Raw genomic sequence first — 14,624 nt, 5'->3', positions numbered from 1 at the left:
TTTACCTTTTTCAATAAATAAAAAATGCATTTCTTTATTAGTAAACGGAATAACTGTGAATAGTTTAAAAACTACATACAATTAACAGTTATGAATTGGAAATTAACTGGAATTTCCAACAAATGTTGAGATGGACGAAGGAGACTTAAAACACTAAACTAATATTAAACATTTTTAAAAGCTAAGTACTGGTTGTAATAAATATATATATATGTATGTATGTAAATATTTTTCTTCAACTCTTTTTTTGAACGCCATTATTGTCGCTTATACAGTTAAATATGCATTTACAAAAATATTTCAGAATTTTTTTCAACTCGCATACAATTTAAGTTTATATATAATTTTAGAGTTTTAGAAGAACAATGATGCAGGTAATTCTAATGTACCATTACGCTAAGCAGGCAGTGTGTATTTTCACTGTTCACTCGCTCCCTACACTTCACTTCAGTTCACTTCACTTTTATTTTAATTTTATGCTTATTTTGTACGTTACTACCCCTAAGCTGCGCGTACATTGCGCTCTCGTCACCACTTCTCTTCCCACGCGCCCTTCTGCGTTCAGCGTCCACCACTCACTGGGGTCAATCGAAATCCGCACGGCTGGCAATGTGAATAACGGTGATTACAATGAAGAAGGTCAACAGCAGAAAGGCCAATTTCATATCGACGAAGAGGGCGAGTCAAGAGAGCAAAGATCAGCCGAAAATATTCGAGTACAAACTGTTAAGGCCACTGCTGATGGTGGAGAAAATGCCGCTATCGCTGTAGGTCGGGCTAGAGGGACGATAATGCTGCTGTGGTATCGGTAGGGGGCGATAGAAGGGTACCGTAGTGCCTTCATTGCGCTGCGAAGAGGTGAAGAGGGAGAGAGTATTTTTTTATATGAGAGGGTTAAAAGTGGTTTGTACATTTGTAAAATTTTTATGAGAATGCTTAGTATGAGTCATGCTGTGTGCGGGAGAGCCGTAAAGTATGCAACGCTTTTTGTATGGGCTGTATGTACACTGAGAAAAATGATATGGGAATTTTTTTGGCGAAGTGGTGTGAAATGTGATTGGGGGGGATTATGAGGTTGTAATGAGCAGTGAAATTGCGTGCAAGTTGTTGTTTTAGTAAATGTATATGTATATGCATGATTTATGGTAAGTATTATTTGCAATATATTTTGAAATTTTATTTAAAAAAATTAAAAAAAAAATATTATTTTATAGAAATATATTAGCAATATATATTAGTTACTGTTAAAAGCAGAGCAAAAATGATTTATTATTTAAATTTGTTCCAAAATATTTATTTAATGAATTAAAAAAAAAATTTATTAAAAAAATGTGCAGTTAATAATTAATTTGAGCAAATATTATGCTTTATATTGTATTCTAAAATACTTACTCATAATATATACTACAATTGCGTACGTGTATTTTGAAGGGGGCGTGTTACAAGCAGTTTATCCAGTACCAGCACAGAGCAAATAAAAATTGTTTAATATCTACATTTTTTTGTTTCAAACAGACCTTAACCTCAAAATAATTTTGAAAAAAAAAACACAATTTTGGTAACAAAAAATAAATATATAAAAATAATAAGATATATTATACTATAGAAGGAAAATTTTTAAAAATCAGATTTGTTTTTAAACAAAAAGAATTTAGAAAAAAAAATATTTAGGAGCAAAACATATAAAGCTCTCAACAAAAAGGTCCAAACCACTTTGTTCATAATTTATTATAGTAATTACTTTTAAAAAGTATTTTTTTTAATTTTCATTTTTTAAATGAACATTTTTACTGCTAATTTTCCATAGGTCAGTCATTTTGTCGGGTTTAAAATTATATTCAGAAGAAGACGAAAACTCACGAAACATTTATATGTTCAAAGAAACTTCTTTTACAAGAAAATTTTAATATTGGTATAAATCATATATTTTTTAAAACAAATAGAATTGGCTCCTAAAGGTATACTACAGTTTCCATGTTAATATTGCTGTTAGATGTAATCCTTATTTTTCACGCAATAGAATTAAAATACATAGCTTCCAGTAAAAGTGTCAGAGAATAATAAATAATAAAAATTGTGAATACCAAATGTTTCAGAGTTCGTCTCAATTTTAAGGCAGTAGTCTGCTTTACAGGCTTCAAAAAATCGATTTTTTTGTTTTGTTTTAAATCTCTTCCAAAACTATCCAAGAATATGTCTTTAAAATTCCAGAGGCCGATTCGACATATTTTCGAAGCTAGAGCAGTTTTAGTGGCCGAGCATCGAGCAGGTGCGAATGCTCAGGCAGATCTTTAAAGCGCGTTTTCTCGAGTTTTCATTTTCACAAGTGTTAGAAAACGGTGCCAGCGATAGCAAAAATAATATATGTCCGATCGAAAAAAAAACAAAATTGATCTAGCTTCAGTATTAAATTAACTTCTATTTGAACTAAAAAAGTTGGACAAAAGTATTATTTAAACTACTTGTTTTGCAACTTAAAGTCAATTTTTTTTTCTTAAAAAAAATGAACTTTTTTTCAAACTTCGAAAAAATTTTTAAAATTAAGTTTTTGCTTTTTGTGGATGACGAACACATTTTCTAAGCGCTAGAAGAACAGCAATACTCCGAATATATTTTTATATATTTTCAAGTTGAGTCATTTGACATTAATTTGCGGTATTTTTTATATCCGAATTAGACAGATTACTAACATCAGAGTAACGGTGGGAGTATGTGAGTTTACCTAAGAGACATGACTTTCACTTCAAAATAAAAGCTTTTTGCTGCTTTCTTGGAAATATAAATTCTTTAATGACTTTCTAATAATTAGCCTAACCCGAGACTGAGATACGTTGAGAATTTATTAATTATAACTCGATTATATTATTTTAAAATTAATTTCTATACGTTTAAAAATTATTTATTTACATTTTTAGTTACACCAACAAGAGAAGCATTCAAATTGCTATTCACCGCTATTTTTCAAATATTTTACAAAATTTCGACGCCCACCCTCTAACCACATTCAAAACGTTATTAATTACGAGGAAAATATATTCTATCCTTATCATCCCCGCCATTGCCCCAAATTGTTGTTAAATCAATTGTTGTAGTTGGCGTTATTGTTGTTGTGGGCACAGCAAATAGCTGAAAACGTAATATACGAGTAGTTTTAAACATTATTTATAAATAAAAAAAGTCCCAAAACCCAATAAAATATTAATTATAGTGAAATTGAGTGTTTAAGAAAAATATGCATACAAGAAGAGTAGAATAAATATATAAAAAAAGAGAAAAATATTATGTCCACATTATAGTGTATTAAATACGTTAAAAAAAAAAATAAATATAATTATTTACGAGTTTGAGTACATATTCATTTAAGTGCAGCATGCAGTTGCAAATTTGTTGCTAGTTTTCAGCGGTTATTTTGCTTATAGATAATTATTGTATTTACAAAGTATAAAGTATTGTTTATAGGCATAAGAAATATATAAAAAATACAAAATTTAAAAGTTACTAACCTTTGAGGGTGTCAGTGTGACATTTAGCAGTGTTGGATGCTGTTCGACAACAATGAATTCCACCTCACGTGGGGCATAACCCTCGGCAAAGACCTAGAGAGGATGATATGAGATATATTTAATATTATTACCGGATGTGTATCATATCGAATCGTATATCGAAAGAATTTGTGGAGCTGTCAGTTGAGCTCAACGGCATTACCCGATATTTGACTTACTATATGCTGAATTGAGGTTATGGAAGTTATACATATAACCGCCATTTACACATCTGCCTACTCACCTCTAATTTATAGTAACCGGGCAGCAGTATTCTCCAGAACTCGCCATGTTTTGTTGTCTGGAAACCAACATCGCGTCCCTTAACCTTCAGCGAGGCGCGCTCGATAGGTGCACCTGTGGGATCCAACACGAAACCTTGCACGCCACGATGAGCCTCAGCCAAAAATTTGATCATAGACTATAAAATATAAAGAAATGTTGGTCCATAAAATTTAATTTACAAAATTTTTATGGATCTTAAATTCCCACTCACCAACTGATTATCCTCCCAGTACTTCTTCAACTCATACGCTGGTGGAAATTTGCAGCATGAGATCTCCAGCGTCAGTGGATACCAGGCAGCGCCATTCGTAATGCCATTCTCAAAAGCGGGCGTTGCCGATTTACAAGCCACACCACGTGACATCTTCGCATGATTCTTCGCATAGACGAGTGATAAATGCTTGAAGATGTCATCGTCGGGTGTGAGTGATGGTGCTGCCGAGTATGTTTGGAACACTACGCCCAGGGGACATGTTGGTGTTAAGTGAAAATTAAGAAATTGAAAAATATTGTTGAACATTTTTTTGTTTTTGTAAAGATTTTAATTTATTATATTAACATAAAAGTGGATTGCTTGCGAATTGGAACTGGGTGCTACTCACTCGCGCACAAGGCCGACGAACGACAAATTCCTTTGAGCAGCCATGTTGTTGTTAGGGAATGGGAAAGGAAGTTGGTAATACAAGTTTATAGATCGGTAAGTTTTTTTTTAAATATATGATTTAAGTGGTGAAGCGTGAGAATGAGAGAGCGCCAATTATGAGTTATGTGGCGAAGCGAGCGAAATAGAGAGATGAGGTGGTGCAAATGTTGGATGATATGATGTCCAGGAATGCATTTTTATGAGGTTCGTTGCATTAACATTGGTGTAGATTAGTGAGATTTTCTTATTGATAGTGTGATCCAAGTACAAACATATTTAGTTAAACGAATGAGAAAGAAAATACTAATTATTTTATCACTCTAATTTAGGTTGTATTAAGATTCTTCTTGTTCTCAGTAACTCTTTCTGACTCAATTAAATTTTCAGAAAGTACCACATTAGTGATTCCATTGGTCTTCTGTACCACACAGGGGCTTCAGTAGTTTCTTTGGATACAATATATTGATATTATCGCTCTATCTTTGGAGATCCGACCTCGAGAACTGTTATTTCGGCGATCTAACACTACTAAGATGTACAAGAGTTAAGATTGTTCGAAAACATATGAACTCACAATGGCTGTAACACCTTGGGCTTATTTAATATCATAGTCATAATATTGCTATCTCAAAGTTGGTAATTTGTGACGATCTGTAATTTCTAATCTAAACCTCTTTCTTATATAAAGTTTCGAAGCTTGTACTTGGATCCCACGATATGATTTGACTACATAGCATAAGTCCCTCCCCCCCGAAGTCCCTCAAAAATTCCGAACTTTTTATAATACTTACTAGAGTTTGGCGTGTTGTCATATGGGTAACTCGCCACCAAAGCGCCACCATGCAAACTGCCACTCAACACAAATTGTATCTTCGAGATCCAATCCTTTACCGCATCGGTTTCGGGTTGTCCACGTTTATTGTTCTGCTTAAAGTAGTCGGGGAAATTGCGATTCAAATCGAAACCACGCGCATTGTATCTACAAATGGAAATTTTACAACTCGAAACCACGACACCCAATAATTACTGTACTCACCTGCCCTGACCGCCATCGCAAGCGCCCTCTTTTGAAACCGCAAAGCCATCTGGATTCATGGATGGCATGATGTGTATGCGTGTATTATCTAGCAACCATTTCACATACTGATCGGTGGTGTAACTAGTCACGAAATACTGTATGAGATGTAGAAGCAATTCACGTCCCACCGGCTCATTGCCATGTATATTTCCGACATATTTCACATCCGGTTTACCAACCATATGTTCGTACGGTGAGGAGGATACCACCATAACCCAGAGATCGCGTCCCTGTATTGATTTACCAATAGAGTAAAGGGCTGTTAAGTTGGGATAGCGCGCACTGGTCGCTCTGTAAATGAGAGTAGAGTGTGGTATTAGTTTAAGTAAATTATTAGGATCCGACTTTTAATCGAAAGTGAGACTCTTCGGATTAGTTCCTGTAGTAAGGATTCCAAGAAAGGGTGGTTACTTACTTTCATATATTATACGTACCATCTCGGAGGTCTCTTAACCAAGACATTTCTTTGAAGTTTATTATATTTCAACTAAAACTTACCTCAAAAATCGTGTCAATTCATCATGATCATGATAGACAAAGTCCAAATACTGTGAATCGGGTATGTAAGCACGTGGTTCGGGCAGTGCTGCGTCAAGCTCATTTGTGGATTGTGCTAGGCAATGATAGGAGTACAAGAAGAAAATGCAAATGTATGCGGTCCGCAGAATCATCTTGTCTGATGCGACCTTTTAACAGACTTCACGAAAATTATATTTAAGGAATTCCGCAGAGTGTTAAATGGTGGAATGCTGTAAAAGAAAAGAAGAAGGATATGGTAAAATTTAAATAGTTAAAATATTAAATTAAAGGAGGTATTACTCCCATACAAATGTCTGATACAAATTTATTACTAGGATCTAAGTTGGAATACCAATTGCTCGGTCAGAGAAAGTAACCTGAATATCTACAGATTACCGGTTGTGCTATTAGGCAATGATTATGAGAGATTATGTAGTATAAGATGAACAAACTTCGTACTCGATAGCAGTAGATCTATCGCTTGTGTTGGGTGATAGCCTGAAGCTTACCATATTGAAATTGTATAGTTCTGACTTTAGACATATTAAAGAAGCAAAAAGAATCGAAGATACATGCTTAGAAAAATGGAAATATGTACGCTAACATATAATCTCTTATAATCGGCAATAATCACACCTAACTTCCATATTACTGGCTCTGTTGCCTCCAAACATGTGAGTTTTTCTAAGTTACTTCAGCTTTCCACTATAAAATGCGCCAACTTTAATTATATTTACTCGCATCTTTACTCTTTGCACTTCGCACTCTTATGCGCTTAGCTTAAGAAGGATGTCTATACAACAGAAACTAAAAAATCATTTGAATTAGTGCAACGATCCGTAAAGATCAAGATCATTACGTAATCTTCGAATACAAATGATCACGAACACGTTCGCCGTAATCAATTTTATTTGCAGCTATATATTTTCTAACTTTTCATTTCACTTAGCCAATCATGCAATAATTCCAATCAATTTTTCCACCATTCATATGACGTGATTCAATTTGGATTACGTCTTCAGCCAGCGAGAGTGAGTAAAATCAACAACAGCTGATCAAATAATTATGAGGCCATAGTAATAAAAAAAAAATTGAAAAATAATGAAGAAAAGTGGCATAACAACGATATTAATACGTTAGTTAAGGCTTTTCCAATAACTTTTTTATGATTATTGGAAAACCAAACATTGATAAAGCCATTGACGTAATTATACATTTATGATTTGTGATTTATATTGGTTAACTTTGATTTATAACATCAATAATTGCTGTTGTTGTTTTATATGAATATTTATCAATTACTACTAAGAAAGAGTAGGCCTGTACTATTTACTGAGAATTTGAATCACTTCGGTTGCTCAGAGCAATTTATATAGAGGGAATCTCAATCGTTTCGTTTCAGTAATGAGAGCGTTACAATCAGGAGTCATCGTCTAAGATACTCGAAAAAATAATTTCATCTTTCAAAAAATATAGTAAATGGCATTACACTCAAAATCTCATATATGTATGACTGCTTTTGATGAAATGGACCGTATGAAATGAACAACAAATGATCAGTAACGATCAAATATCGAATTGGGGCCTTTTGTTCTAACTAGGAACTATGAGAAAATTTATGTATAATGATCGAAAACATAAAGAATCACTTTGTTTAAAGATCAGTAAGAAAAAGAAACATTTTCTGTTTCTATTTAGTACTTTTCTGTTTCTGTTCAGGTTCTGCTTTGTACTTTTCTGTTTCTGTTCTGGTGTCTTAGTGCCTTTTTTTGGTTGTTGTTGTTACTTTCTTTATATGTACTAGGTTTCTGTTTCACCATTAGTGAAAAATATATTTCATTTTCCGTTTTCGTCTGCTTTGGCAATAAAAATCATTGTTATCAGTTTCGGCTTCACCTTCAGTTGATGATTAGATTTGGTACATTGATTTTTGCTTTGGTTTGAGTAGTTCCATATTCGAATAAATAAAATAAAGGGTATTTTTTAAGACATATAACACTGGTATTTCCAATATCACCATAAAAAAATGAAATGGCTAATATTTAGCTATTTGATGGGCCCTCGAATGAACTATTCTAACAGAGTCGTAATGCTGGATGATAAAATTTACCAAAAAATTTTTGAAATATTTGTTGATAGCACGCAAAAAAAAAAATTATTTTAAAAATATATCTATTAAGAACACCAGATGGTGACTTCACCTGAATTCGAAGGAACCTGGAAAGTCTCCTTCAAATTTTCAAACATATTTCGGTTATGTTCGAGATTTGTTTCATTGGTGAAAATTAAGGTTTCCACGATTTTTTAATGTTTCCAAATTGTATGAAATTTAAATGTCAAACATTTGTGTTTACTTTGACAGCTATCCCTCTAGGAAACTTGTTACCTGTAAAAAAAAACACCCTATATACGAAAGATATTCTGACAGCTTGATATAAATCTTCATGTGATTCCTATGAAATCACATTTCACTCATTATTTTCTACGTTCAAAGCTGCTATCAACATGTCAATGGTTTATTAGCAAGAAGCGCAAAATAAATCTCAGACCACCAACCGCGATATGACATGAACACAACTGTCGCTTCAACAAAGATTTTGTTTCTAAAATATGGCAGAAGATAAAAGAATTAAGATATTTCATACACATGTGCCGATAATTTTATTTTGATTCTGATATTGATCTGATATATATGAGTATAAAATTCTGATTTCATTTTTAATTCATTTAGTTTCTTGTGAGTACTAAAAATGAAAAGAATCGTCAGCGCATTACTGCTAAGCATACTACTCGCCGCGAGTCAAGCGGCACCATCGCAGCCAGAGGCACGCATTGTTGGCGGTGACGATGTTGAACCCGGCCAGTTACCTTACCAGGGTTTCCTAACCATTGGCGGAACCGCGACTTGTGGTGTCAGCATATTGAGCGAGCGTTACGCTTTAACGGCATTGACTTGTATCTGCTCATCAGGTAGCAACAGACCGTAAGTGTAGCAGAAAATATAACTGAAACTCAATAACACTCCCTTCTATCCATACAGTTGGCCACCACAACTGTTCTCAGTCACCGCTGGCACCGTGGAACTCTATAGAGGCGGTGTAAAGATTGTTGTCGAGGAAATCACACTCAATCCCAACTACAGTAGTCTCGATACAGGCATTGCATTGCTAAAGCTCAAAGAACCTTTCGTCTTCTCCGACAAAATTCAACCGATTGCACTGTCAGCGGTGGAACCACCCTTAAATGCTGAGGTCGAAATTTCCGGTTGGGGCCGTATTAAACAAACCGAAGAGAATCTATATCGCACATTACAAATCAACGAGGCTGTGGTCGTAGACACACAGGAGTGCGCCACTTTAACGGACAAGGTGGAGGAGCAGGTGCTTTGTTTGAGGAGTCCACGTAAAAATGGTATTTGCCGCGGTGACTTTGGCGGACCGGCTGTATACGAGGGCAAGTTGGTCGGCATGTCTGCTTATGTGTTGGGTGATTGTGGCAGCATGTTGCCCGATGTATTCGTCAGCATTGCCAGCAACTATGATTGGATTCAGGCGCAAATTGCAATGTAATAATGCCTTTCGAAAGGTTCATTAAAGAGTGTTTTTTGAAATAATATATTTTCTTTTTATAAAATTCTGCTTTGATTGTCAGGTATTTTATTAGACTTCTGAAGTCGATAAATGACGAGGGAAAGCATTTATGTAGAAGAAGGTTGTGGGAAATCCGTAGCTTTCCTAAAATTCAACAATAATAATCGACAGGAATCGGTATTTGGATGTGTCAAGAAAGGGTAAAAGAAACTATTTCTAATCTAAAAAGGTTAGAAGTCATCCCATAAGCTTCTAAAAGAATTTTCCCATTTCGTCCGACGAGATATTAGCTCAAGGAGGACTAACAAGTTAATGAAAGCAGTAATACCGTTAAATATATGCCTCTAGATTTCCATATTTAGCAGTAGTATCGACTCTCTGCATAGAAGATAATAGTATTTCCAAGTTTATCAAGCGAAAGGCAACCAAAACACGACGTCAAATACTAAGCACTTATTCAGAGCCAAGTCGTTAAGAAAATAAATCTGTGTATTTATCTTTGTCAATTTAATACTTAAATTTGTGTTTCTCTTTGAGAGATGACTATTTACTTATATTTCTCACACAGTCACATTTCATACACCCGAATTAGCACGAATCCATTCACGTAGGTGTGCCACCTTAGCATAACCATCTGGAATATCAGAACCGCAGCCGTCGTCCACGAAACTGGCAACTCCCACTAATTTACCATTATATGTGGCCGGACCACCAGAATCACCAAAGCAAGTACCATTATCGGGTTCATGACCCAAACAGATCACAGATGCACCCAAGTGATGTACTTCCTCACACTCCTCCGCATTCAATGCTTTTAATGTGTTCCATTGTAAGCGATGTGGTATCGGACCGTTGGTGGATAGACGTCCCCAACCAGAGATTATAACATCACCACCCGAGGGCACTTCTTCTTCGGCCAATTCGATGGGTTGTATGTTTTTGGTGAAGACTATTGGTTTCTCTAATTCTAAGAGGGCTATGTCATTCTGAAAATCGGCGTAAGCTTTATTAACGATGATGCGTTTCAATTTCAATAATTGTCCACCGATTGTGCGTTGCATACTGCCCACACGTACTTGGTAAAATCGAGGTGGATAACTGCATAGAAAATGGGTGTTTTAATGAGTTTCTTCGAGGAGTAGTAGATTGGTTTTGGTAAACTTACGGTTCAATGCCCTCCCCAACGACAACACAATGCGCCGCCGTAACAATGAATGTTTCACTAATGATGGAACCACCGCAGGTGTGTGAACCGTCACTACGTTGTAGTGAGACTTGGTGGGGGAATTGCCCAACAACAGCATCAGCACCACCAACAACACGCCCATTGGGCGCTGCATTGCTGCTGCTAATAGCAGTTAGTGCCAAAAGGCAGGTAAATACGGGTAAAATATAGCGTGTCGACATTATTGCGACAAATTCGGACGAGGTATGAGAGTCAACTGAAATTTCTAACGCCAATCTATTGGTATTTTATATTTATTGGCAACAACTTTTATATAGCTTTGATTAGCTATTTACAATGACCACTGTTATCAACTTGAGTGTATTTAGTAGTCCATTACTTGGTATATCAGGTCGCTTAAGATAAGAAGTGTTAAGTTTTACTTCAAAAACGATGATATAGTGCTCTACTGATAACCGTATATAAAGATTCTATGTACGTATTGTAATTTTAGCAATATTGTTTTTCAATTGAAATTTGAAAGCTGCCCAACTTAGTTCTCAAAATAAGCGAATGTGTTTTTTGGCAGTAGCCTCAACATTGCTTAAAAGAAATTGAAGTTTCTCGAGATGAGGAATTGAGGTTTCTCGTGATCAAGAATGTAACCGATATAAAAACTAAAACAAGCCGCACTTTAGCAGCCAGATAGAACTCTCTTTGACAATTTCCCTCATAAAAATAATCTCGTATAATCCAATAGTTAATCTTAGTTGTCCAAATTAGCGAGTGAATAAGATTACCTTATCGAAATTCAACCAATATTAAGTTACTAAATTATTTTATTTCAAAATATTTATTTTCATTTCATTTAAATGCCTGTATGAGCACGAATCCATTCGCGATGATATGCCACCTTCGCATAACCATCTGGATAAGTACTACCACAACCATTCACTACAAAACCGGCCACACCCACCAGTTTATCCTTATATGTGGCTGGACCGCCAGAGTCGCCATTGCAAGCACCATTATCAGCTGGATGTGCTAAACAGATCAAGCTTTCGTCGCCCATACCGATCAATTCGTCGCACTCCTCCGTATTCAAAGCTTTTAAAAAGTTCCATTGCAACGTATGTGGAATCGGACCTTTTGTATATAGGCGACCCCAACCCGATATTACAACATCCGTTCCCGAAGGCACTTCTTCTTCGGCCAAGTCAATGGGTTGTATATTTTTAGTGAAGACCAGTGGTTTCTCCAATTCCAATAGAGCTACATCGTTGAGGAAATCACCGTAAGCTTTATTAACGATGATGCGTTTCAACTTCAATAGTTGTCCACCGATTGAGCGTTGAATACTGCCAACACGTACTTGATAGAATTTAGCTGGATAACTAAAAGGTAAGTGTAGGTATTAATGAGGGGAGAGATACACCTATTTAGTGCTAGAACTCGGATATGTGTTTAGGTAAACTTACGGTTCAATGCCATTTCCAACAACAACACAATGCGCTGCTGTCAGAATATACCGTTCACTAATGATCGAACCACCACATGTGTGTGAACCGTCTTCACGTTGTAGTGAAACCTGATGGGGGAATTGTCCAACATTGGCGTTAGAACCACCGACAATACGTCCATTGGGTGCTGCATTACTGCTGCCGATCAAGGCCAAAGCCAGAAGCACAAAACTGAGCAGCAGACGCGGTGCCATTCTTAAAACCTACTCCGTGGTTGGATGTGAAATGTAGACTAAAAGAATTTTGGGTTCTGGAGAGATTTTATAGCCTGTATTTTGTTAAAAGCAATTAGCCATGCAATATATTAAATTGATTTCGTAGTTTTGCTATTATATAAACATTTGGCTATGTCATTGACTATCGGATTAGATAATGGTTGAGGAATTTACGGTTTGATATTTCATAGATATAGATTTGTTAAAATTTAGGGTGCACACATTATAATGGCGACGTTTGTAGCCTTAACGATCTCCATACATAAAGCTTGCGCTTGCGCGCGATCATTGAGTAAGCGAAGATGAAGATAGGCATTGATATAGAGACGGAGTTAGATCGCTATTATTTTCCTATAAGTATGAACATTTGTTGTCTGAACAAATCTTATCGGTTGTCGATGAAGGCGTTCATGGCATCCTTAATTGTCTGCCTCGACGGAATTTGGAGGAAATCATCAAAATTTTTGACTATAGTAATCAAAGACATATCTACAACTAATTTTATACAAACCCGATAAGCGATAAGGCCAATAATAAAATTTTATGACGCGTTACGCGACATTTGACAAGTACCTTTATTTAATTATTCACTTATAGTTGTTGTTGGATCCGATTAAAAGACAAGTATACTTATTGAAATTCATCTAATCAGTCAAACTCGGAATGTGAGTGTAACCAATAAATGCGAGAGAGAGAGAGAGAGAGACAAGATTGCGGAATCCACCAAGCTGTGGTCGTTCCGCATTTTTCGGGGCAGATCAAGGAATACATTGAGAGGAAGAAACCAGCTAGTCAACGAGCATAGGCCTAACCGTTCCATTTGGAAGCATTTGCGGATTAATGTATAGTATTTTCGAGTTTGTCAAGCGGAAGGCAAAAATAAAGGACAAACGGCGCCTCTAGACTGATCCCAAAATCCGTACGAAATGAAATTTGTCTATTACTTTATTACTTAATTTTTTTTCTCTTTGAGATATAACTATTTTTCCATATTTCTCTCACAGAATCACTCATTTTACACACCCGTATTAGCCCGAATCCATTCACGTAGGTATGCCACCTTAGCATAACCATCTGGATTAGTAGTACCACAGCCGCCGTATACAAAACTGGCAAGACCCACTAATTTACCCTTATAAGTGGCAGGACCGCCAGAATCACCAAAGCAAGTACCATGATCGGGATTATGAGCCAAACAAATCACAGAATCATAACCCATTTCAATTGCTTCGTTACATTCTTGCGCGTTTAGCGCTTTTAATGTGTTCCATTGTAAGCGATGTGGTATCGGGCCGTTGGTGGATAGACGTCCCCAACCAGAGATTATAACATTTTCACCCGAGGGTACTTCCTCTTCGGCCAATTCGATGGGTTGTATGTTTTTGGTGAAGACCAATGGTTTCTCCAATTCTAAGAGAGCTATGTCGTTATGGAAATCGCCGTAAGCTTTATTAACTATAATGCGTTTCAATTTCAATAGTTGTCCACCGATTGTGCGTTGAATACTGCCCACACGTACTTGGTAAAATCGAGGTGGATAACTGCATAGAAAATAGTAGTTTTAATAAGTTTCTTCTCAATTGGTTTTGGTAAACTTACGGTTCAATGCCCTCCCCCACGACAACACAATGCGCCGCCGTAACAATGAATGTTTCACTTATAATTGAGGCGCCACAGGTGTGTGAACCGTCACTACGTTGTAGTGAGACTTGGTGGGGGAATTGTCCAACAGCAGCATCAGCACCGCCAACAACACGCCCATTGGGTGCTGCATTGCTGCTGCTAATAGCAGTTAGTGCCAAAAGGCAAGTGAATAGGGATAAAATGTAACGTGTCGACATTATTGCGACGAAATCGACCGAGGTTTCAGAGTCAACTGAAATTTCTAACGCCAATCTATTGGCATTTTATAATATAAAAACTTTTATTATGCCATTATTAGCTGTTTATGATATCCACTGATATCAACTTGGCCGTAGCGTTTTTTTGGCAGTAGTCTCGGAATTTCGTAAAAGATAATCAAGTTTCTCGACATAACCCAGAAAGTAGCCGACAAAACAATAATTC

General features: G+C 36.1%; 5 protein-coding genes across 8 annotated transcripts in view; 1 reads left to right on the top strand and 4 right to left on the bottom strand.

The window, feature by feature from the left end:
- Cpm_1 (carboxypeptidase M) overlaps window positions 1-14,624 on the bottom strand; it is a 67,524-nt gene continuing 52,900 nt past the window's right edge. The window contains exons 3-10 of one of the 4 annotated variants that reach the window (XM_011179114.3): window positions 6,047-6,297; window positions 5,507-5,839; window positions 5,262-5,449; window positions 4,430-4,459; window positions 4,039-4,283; window positions 3,787-3,963; window positions 3,504-3,596; window positions 1-848 (exon numbers count right to left, since the gene is read on the bottom strand). In XM_011179114.3, the coding sequence (XP_011177416.2) occupies window positions 699-848; window positions 3,504-3,596; window positions 3,787-3,963; window positions 4,039-4,283; window positions 4,430-4,459; window positions 5,262-5,449; window positions 5,507-5,839; window positions 6,047-6,219 (1,389 nt within the window). In that variant the 5' untranslated portion in view covers window positions 6,220-6,297 and the 3' untranslated portion in view covers window positions 1-698. Of the gene's footprint in view, window positions 849-2,887; window positions 3,127-3,503; window positions 3,597-3,786; window positions 3,964-4,038; window positions 4,299-4,429; window positions 4,460-5,261; window positions 5,450-5,506; window positions 5,840-6,046; window positions 6,298-14,624 lie in introns of those variants that run through there. The other 3 variants (XM_054232525.1, XM_054232524.1, XM_011179112.3) reach the window with 3 other exon arrangements.
- LOC105208983 (serine protease SP24D) lies at window positions 8,777-9,682 on the top strand. The gene is made up of 2 exons (XM_011179106.3): window positions 8,777-9,050; window positions 9,108-9,682. Exons 1-2 carry the CDS (start codon window positions 8,818-8,820, stop codon window positions 9,634-9,636), a joined length of 762 nt encoding a protein of 253 aa, XP_011177408.1. The 5' UTR covers window positions 8,777-8,817; the 3' UTR covers window positions 9,637-9,682.
- LOC105208984 (serine protease SP24D) lies at window positions 10,129-11,121 on the bottom strand. Its single transcript, XM_011179107.3, has 2 exons — window positions 10,823-11,121; window positions 10,129-10,755 (listed from the first exon to the last, which is right to left on the bottom strand). Exons 1-2 carry the CDS (start codon window positions 11,062-11,064, stop codon window positions 10,233-10,235), a joined length of 765 nt encoding a protein of 254 aa, XP_011177409.2. The 5' UTR covers window positions 11,065-11,121; the 3' UTR covers window positions 10,129-10,232.
- On the bottom strand, window positions 11,644-12,600 carry LOC105209106 (serine protease SP24D). The gene is made up of 2 exons (XM_029038269.2): window positions 12,301-12,600; window positions 11,644-12,216 (listed from the first exon to the last, which is right to left on the bottom strand). The coding sequence occupies exons 1-2, from the start codon at window positions 12,534-12,536 to the stop codon at window positions 11,691-11,693; spliced, it is 762 nt and encodes a 253-aa protein (XP_028894102.1). The 5' UTR covers window positions 12,537-12,600; the 3' UTR covers window positions 11,644-11,690.
- Window positions 13,485-14,538, bottom strand: LOC114803622 (chymotrypsin-2). The gene is made up of 2 exons (XM_029038267.2): window positions 14,157-14,538; window positions 13,485-14,098 (listed from the first exon to the last, which is right to left on the bottom strand). Exons 1-2 carry the CDS (start codon window positions 14,396-14,398, stop codon window positions 13,573-13,575), a joined length of 768 nt encoding a protein of 255 aa, XP_028894100.1. The 5' UTR covers window positions 14,399-14,538; the 3' UTR covers window positions 13,485-13,572.

This window comes from Zeugodacus cucurbitae, chromosome 5, assembly GCF_028554725.1.
Source record: "Zeugodacus cucurbitae isolate PBARC_wt_2022May chromosome 5, idZeuCucr1.2, whole genome shotgun sequence".
NCBI lineage: Eukaryota > Metazoa > Arthropoda > Insecta > Diptera > Tephritidae > Zeugodacus > Zeugodacus cucurbitae.
This window is presented reverse-complemented; position numbering and strand designations above follow the sequence as displayed.

Bases quoted from the DNA above. Each gene is read 5' to 3' on its own strand.
- LOC105208983 (XM_011179106.3), top strand. From the start codon at position 8,818: ATGAAAAGAATCGTCAGCGCATTACTGCTAAGCATACTACTCGCCGCG. The intron at 9,051-9,107 runs GTAAGTGTAGCA...CTATCCATACAG, and splicing joins TCATCAGGTAGCAACAGACC to TTGGCCACCACAACTGTTCT.
- LOC105208984 (XM_011179107.3), bottom strand. From the start codon at position 11,064: ATGTCGACACGCTATATTTTACCCGTATTTACCTGCCTTTTGGCACTA. The intron at 10,756-10,822 runs GTAAGTTTACCA...TTTTCTATGCAG, and splicing joins GTTGGGGAGGGCATTGAACC to TTATCCACCTCGATTTTACC.
- LOC105209106 (XM_029038269.2), bottom strand. From the start codon at position 12,536: ATGGCACCGCGTCTGCTGCTCAGTTTTGTGCTTCTGGCTTTGGCCTTG. The intron at 12,217-12,300 runs GTAAGTTTACCT...CTTACCTTTTAG, and splicing joins GTTGGAAATGGCATTGAACC to TTATCCAGCTAAATTCTATC.
- LOC114803622 (XM_029038267.2), bottom strand. From the start codon at position 14,398: ATGTCGACACGTTACATTTTATCCCTATTCACTTGCCTTTTGGCACTA. The intron at 14,099-14,156 runs GTAAGTTTACCA...TTTTCTATGCAG, and splicing joins GTGGGGGAGGGCATTGAACC to TTATCCACCTCGATTTTACC.